Source organism: Otolemur garnettii, unplaced genomic scaffold (genome assembly GCF_000181295.1).
Source record: "Otolemur garnettii isolate 467f Iridium unplaced genomic scaffold, OtoGar3 scaffold00007, whole genome shotgun sequence".
NCBI classification, from domain to species: Eukaryota; Metazoa; Chordata; class Mammalia; order Primates; family Galagidae; genus Otolemur; species Otolemur garnettii.
In genome coordinates, this window is record NW_003852402.1 from 5,080,995 (window position 1) to 5,087,775 (window position 6,781).

The following is a 6,781-nucleotide window of genomic DNA, read 5'->3' on the forward strand; positions in this document are numbered from 1 at the left end:
TTGTCCTGCAATCCCGTCTTCCTGTGTATGACCCTGAGTGGCGGCCTACGCTGGTGTGTGGTTACCATATTTACTCACGGTTCTCCTGCTTGTCCGGCAGTGGTCAGTGGTTCTCATCTGGGATAGAGAAGAGGGAGCTCTGTGGTGTATCACCTCTCTGTTGGTAACGAGTCGTTGGACCTAAAACATTAGCTGGGACATTGTTCCTTTCCTCCTAAGAAGTTCCAACTCCCAAAGCTTATTTAGGCCGCTCTGAACATTCTTTTATTACCATTCGGAGTCTAGACCAGGGTTTTTCAACCTTTTTTGTCTCACAGCACATGTGAACCTATAGTTAAACTTCCACAGCACACTTAAATTATGTTGATAAAAAAACAAGTTTTAAAAAAGAGTATACTTACTGTACTTTGAACTTATTTTGAAAATAATTCAGTTAATGATATTTAAAAGTCTTCTTGGAACACCTAAGATCCTCTTGTGGCACATGGGTTGAAAATCATTGGTCCAGGCTATGCTCATCTCTTTCTTGTCTTTGGCAAGGAGGTGAAAGGCAAATATGATACTTTAAAGAGTTATTTGAATGATATGACTTCTTAACGACGACACTTTCTTCCAGCACCCATGTTTTTACTTACAGCAACCCATGTCCTTTATAGGGAAGATTATCTTTACCTCGTTTTTTTTTTTTTTTTCTTACTAAACTCATTACTGTTATTTTAGACTGAGACTGACTAAATTTCAAGGGTGAAAAATATCTAGATTTTTCATTTCAGGTCATCTAATAATCAGATATGTAAACTTAGATTTAGTAGAATTAATACTGTTTTAGAAGTTTATTTGACTTCTGTTAAACAGTGGTACAGTTTTTGCTTAGTATCTTAGCCTTAAACGTGTTTAATAAATAGCTGCATCTCTTTTATAGCCCCAGCTGTTGCAAATCCAATACTGTCCTTCTTAGACGTTAAACGGATTTTATTTCAAAAAATTACCGATAGAGGGGATGAGTTGAAGAAAGCCTTTCAGCTGCTTGATCCCGGTCAGAACCTGACGGTGTCAAAAAATGAACTGCGAAGAACCATCACGGGCTTCCTGATGCCCCTCACGAGAGAACAGTTCCAAGACGTGTTGGCTCAGGTACGCATGTTGTAAATACTTAGAATAATTCAATTTGAGGAAAGCTGAGGCAGACCAGAGGAGCATGGCACCTCTTCTGGCTTAGTCCTCACTGTTGCAAATGAGCAGGTGAAGTTTTCCTTGCTTTTCACAGTTTACTTAATTAAGACCAGTTGAATTGATCACGGTCAATGATTATCTGGTCCTGTTTTGCCCATCATGCTGTTGCAGCCAATTTGTTTTAGTTTTTTAAAGATTCCATGTAAATGTATTCCGTCAACTTGTATTTCAGAACTTAGCACGACAGCATTTGTTCTTCCTTTAGATGGCTACTGAGCATCTGCTACATGCCAGACCCAGCGCTGGACATGGTGGCTACCCTTGAGGAGCTCCTGGGCCAGAGAGATATTTACAGAGTGTTGGCAAGTGCTGGCACAGGGTCATTCCAGGAGAGCTTCTGAAAATGAGGGGTGGTCCTTCAGGAAGGCTTTCTGGAGGCAGGGCATTTAAATATAGCAGAACCACTGTAAGTTGACTGCCCAAGGGACTGTAACTGACTGGTCAATCTACAGAGGTGGTCCACATAAGGAACTATGTGTCTGGTCTGTGAAAATTAGGTCAATTGAAGGAGGTAGTCAGCTACAGAGGTTCTGTGGTTTTAACTGAGGAGTGGGTATTAGCCAGATGAAGTCAGAAGGAAAGGGCATCTCACAGGTAGAGGGCACAGCCTATGTGAGAGCTTAGGTGCCTGCCTCAGCCTGCCAAGCTTATTCAGGGACCAGGGCAGAGTCATTCATCATATTCACAGTGAAGGGGTATGGCTGTGGGGGGCAGCACTCAGGAAAGAACTTTGTAAAGCAGTTCAGCCTTTGTCCTGGAAGCTTATAGGGAGCCAGTGAAGGGTATGCAGTGAGAGTGATGCAGTTACCTGGGGAGGGATGTGAAGGGTGAGCGCTCTGGGCCACATAGTGGTATATCATACCAGGGGGATGAAGAGTAAAAGTCTGTGGTCTGTGCCCTGAAGGCCCTTCAAAAAGGAATACAGAATTCAGTAAGGAACAAAACAATCTCAAATAAGTCTGTGATGATCAATATGGTAATTATAAGAGTCGAAAAAAAGTTGGGCTGGAATATCATTAGTATTCCTTTCAAACTAATAACCAAATGTGTACACACAGTCACACACGCATGTGCACACATGCATACACACACAGACAAGTCTGTGTTTTTTACTCATTCATTAGTTCTTCACAGGAGTCTAGATTTATGCTATTTCATAGTATTTAAAAAGCCAGTTTTAGTATTTGTTATAGCCTCAACCAGCCCACAGTGCATATTTCCAACACAGGGGAATTATGTTGTATTGCATCTCAGTGAATTCTAGGCACTCCTAAATTCCACTCTTAACCTCAGGGTTGGACTCCTGTTTCTTTCACTATTTGTTTGTTTAACATGTATAGTTCTATTTGTTGTTGCTTCTCAAGCCTTCCACGTTGCTCTTTCAAAGTTTTCTCTTCCCTTTAATTTTGTCTTTCTTTGAATTTGGGAAGTTTTCAGTTACTATTTCCTCAAATATTTTTTCCATTCAATTTTCTCCATTCTTAGACATTTTTATATTGTCCCACTGGCCTCTGAGGCTTAGTTCATTTTAGAAAATCTTATGTTCTATTAGCATATTGGATAATATCCATTGATTTACTTTAAATTCACTGACTCTTATCATCTCCATCCTTCTATTAAGCCCATTCAAAAAATTTTTGTAATTTAGACATTGTATATTACAAGTCTAGAATTTTACCTTGGTTCCTTTTTACAATTTATACTTATCTGCATAGATTTCCTGTTTCTTCCTTCAGTTATGAGTATTTTTCTTTTAACTCATTGAACACAATTAAAAGAGCTGTGTTAAAGTCCTTGTCTAGTAATTCCAGCACGCTGGTCATCTCAGGGTCAGACGGTATGGATTGTCTTCTCCACTGAGAAGGGTCTTGTTTCCCTAGTTGTTCATATCTGAGTATGTTTGGATAATATCCCAGACAAACAGAAATATAATGTGAATAATACATGTAACATTTTCTAGTAGCTACCTTAAAAGTAAAAAAATGGGTGCAATTAATTGTAATATTTTTATTTAACCCAACATAGCCAAAATATTATCCCATTTCAACACATAATCACTATTAAAATTGTTAATAAGATATTTTACATTCTTTTCTGTGTACTAAATCTTCAAACCTGGTATGTACTTTGCATTTATAGCAGATTTCAGTTCAGGCACTAATTTTCCTTTAGAAATATCTGATTTATGTTTAGATTTTGTCAAGTCTGTAGTTGCAGTACTACATTCACATACTCAGCTATTCCAGACATAATTGAAGTTTTCCAATAGGTGAAATAATATTATTTTTAAAATTAAATTAACATTAAATAAAGCAAACAAGAATTCAGTTAATAAGTTGTATTAGCCACATAGCGCTCAGTAGCCCACATGAGGTTTTGGCTGTCAATTAGACAGTGCAGTGCTAAACCTCGTGAATGGTATGTTGTGGAGGCTGTGGATTCTGTTAGATTCCTCTGAAGAGTGTCAATGCTTTTGTTTTGACAAGTGTTAACTCACAAACTGTCTCACCTGCAGTGTGCAGCAGCTCATACATAATTGAGTTCTTTTGTCTTTCCCTGGGCCTCTTTGAGTCTGACCTGAACGTGCACATTCAGTGGCTTTAGTTCCTTTGGGTTTCGTCACCCAGTCCTGTAGATCAGAGAGACAGTGAGTTTTCTGCTGGGGCTCTGTGCTGAGCATGTGGCCTAGCCTCAGGCTAAAATCCATGAAGAACAGGAAGCTCCACCCATACCTGTCCCTTCTAGGTTTTGCCTTCTTCCCAAATGCACCTGCTTCTATTTACTCCCCACAGCCTGTAAGTAGTTCTTCTCTTGTATTTAGACCGGAGTTAATGATTGTTTTCTGCAGAAAGGCTGGTCTGTTTTGAGCTTTCTCTGTATAATTTCTCTGTTTTATGATTTTTAAAAGAAATCACAAAGTTGTAGAAAAGTTAGAAATGCAGTGAAAAGAACAATTTTTTTTCTAAACCATTTGAGAGTAAGTTGCTCCATTACCCCTAAATATTTGACTGTGTATTTCCTCTAAACAAGAACACTACCCTATAACCATGATCCATGCACCAATGTAAAGATGTTAACATTGACTAATTATTCCCATCTGAGCTCCAGAGCCACTTAGGTTTTGGCATTTGTCTCACAAATGTCTTACAGGATCCAGGTCAGAATTGCACATTGCATTGAGTGGTCACATTTCTTTAGATTCCTTCTTCATCTAGAATGGTTCATTAGTCTTCCTGTAGCGTCCATGGCCTTGACACTTTGAAGGTCACAGGCCTGTTACTTGTGATGTGTCCTTGGCAGTAGACCCAGGCTTGCGTCTTTGGCAGGAATGTCACTGCAGCGATGCTGTCTTCTTCTCGTTGCATTTGATTAGATGGCACGTGGTTTCAGCTTGTCTCACCACTGTTGCTAATGTGCACTCACTTGATTAAGGCAAGATCTGTCAGGCTTGTCCAAGGTATCTGCTTTGTAATTAATAAGTATTTTGTGAGAGAAACTTTGAAACTAGTAAATATTCTACTTATCAAACTTTTGATTTATTCATTTATCATTTATGTATTTATAGGGACTCAAGATCTACTAAAAGGGTTATGGGTCAGTTGCTTTCCTTGTTTATTTTAATGTTTAAATTATTCCAGATTTGACCAATAGGCACCCCTACAAGCTGGTTTCTATATCCTTCTCGAATGTCCCTATTGTCCTTTGAACACTGATCTCTGATAGAAGAGATTCCAAGCTTCTCTGTACTTCACTTGCTTTGGTCCTGGAATCATCCATTTTTGCAAAGAGCTTTGGTTCTTCTGAATGGAAGAAGATAATTGAGAAACCAGGAGCTGGGAACTCACCATCCCCAGGCCCTCTCAGCAGGCAGAGCTCTGGGGGGTACTTTTTCTTTTCATACACATGTATACATACATTTACATCTATATTTACTGTGTCCCAGTTTCTCTGTTCATACCAGTACTACCAATTCTGATTCAACACTTCAGGGTTCCTTCTGGTTTCTCCCTCGCTACAGTTGTAACTACCTTCTCATTGAGTGAGGAACTTGGTGCCTTATGTGACTATTTACGTATTTGCTCAACCTCCTTGTATGTGACCCACCTCATCTCCAGCCTCTGCTCTCCCCATGTGGTGCCCTCTCCCTGTGCATGGCCTCTGACCCCACATGATGATGCCACTCTTGTCCCACGTCCCCCCACCGCGGCTCCCCCAATGCTGCAGATCCCACTTTTTCCTGCCCCCATCTGGTGACTTTAGGACGGAATTGTTAGGGCAGAGAAGGAAGGAGAGAGGCAGGCAGAGCTTTTTCCGTCCCTTTAAAAAAATGTTTCCCCTTTATTCACTTCTAGAATAATGAATAAATAGTAAATATTGATTTTTCATATCACCTTTTACTGGTCTCTACATTTTTAATAATGGCTCAATTAAAATAGAATTTACATATCATGAAATTCACCTTTTTTGACATGCATAAATTAGTATTTTTCATATATTCACAGAGTTTTGCAATTATCACCACTGCCTAATTAGAGACCATTTTGATCTTTCCAAAAAGTAACCCTGCTCTCGGTAGCAGTCACTCTGCATTTCCCCTTCTGCTGGTACAGAGACCCACTCACCTCCTTTCTGACAGTATAGAGTTGTCACTCTAGGTTCTGGACATTTCATATAAAGTGAATCACACGAAACGTGATCTTTTGCGTCTGGCTTCTTTCATTTAGCTTGTTTGCAGGATTCACCCACGTTAGCATGAATCAGGGCTTGTGGAGTTGAAAAACCGTCCATTGTATGGATCGACTACATTTTGCTTACATTTTAATCAGTTAACGATCCTTTGAATTGTTTTCACTTCTTAGCTTTTGTGACTAATGCTGCTATGAACATTCATGTGCAGGGTTTTGGTGTGGACATGTGTTTCCAGTTCTCTGGGGTACATACCTGGGAGTGGAGTCGCTCTGTCACATGGCAATGTTCTCTTGCTGTTGAAGAACATTTGTCCTTGTCAACATTGCATCAGTTTCCTCCTAAGCTCAGTCTAACTGGTGACCAAATGGAGAGTTAAAATATTATTTCCTGCTGTGTGTCCTTATAGTCATGATCTAATGTTAATTTAAAATTTTGACAATCTTCCCATGCTAATCAGCTATGCAGGAAGAAGAAAAGTACAGAAAATATGAAATGCGTATCTGTTTTTAAAAGCTACATCTGTTTTTAAAAGAAATCACTGAGAACTGTAGAACTTCAAAGACTTTTTAGAAAACAGGGCTTAGTAGCCTGTCCCAGTGATCAGCTTTTCGGGAACCTTGAGCTGCTGTGATCTGTGTGTCCATCACGGACACTGGAGTGTGGTGTACTTACAGGAGGCCAAAGTCATCAGAAGTGAGCTCCTGTGATTCATGCATCCATCACAGATGCTGGAGTGTGGTGTACTTATAGGAGGTCAAGGTCATTGGGAATGAAGCTCCTGTGATCTGTGTGTCCATCACGGACGCTGGAGTGTGGTATACTTACAGGAGGCCGAGGTCACTGGGAATGAAGCTCCTGT

At 39.9% G+C, this 6,781-nt stretch overlaps 1 protein-coding gene across 1 annotated transcript in view; it reads left to right on the forward strand.

The window, feature by feature from the left end:
• The window catches only part of EFCAB6 (EF-hand calcium binding domain 6), a 203,315-nt gene that overhangs the window by 10,171 nt on the left and 186,363 nt on the right, over window positions 1–6,781 (forward strand). The window contains exon 2 of the mRNA XM_023509416.1: window positions 923–1,134. Coding sequence (XP_023365184.1) covers window positions 923–1,134 — 212 coding nt within the window. The remainder of the gene's footprint in view (window positions 1–922; window positions 1,135–6,781) is intronic.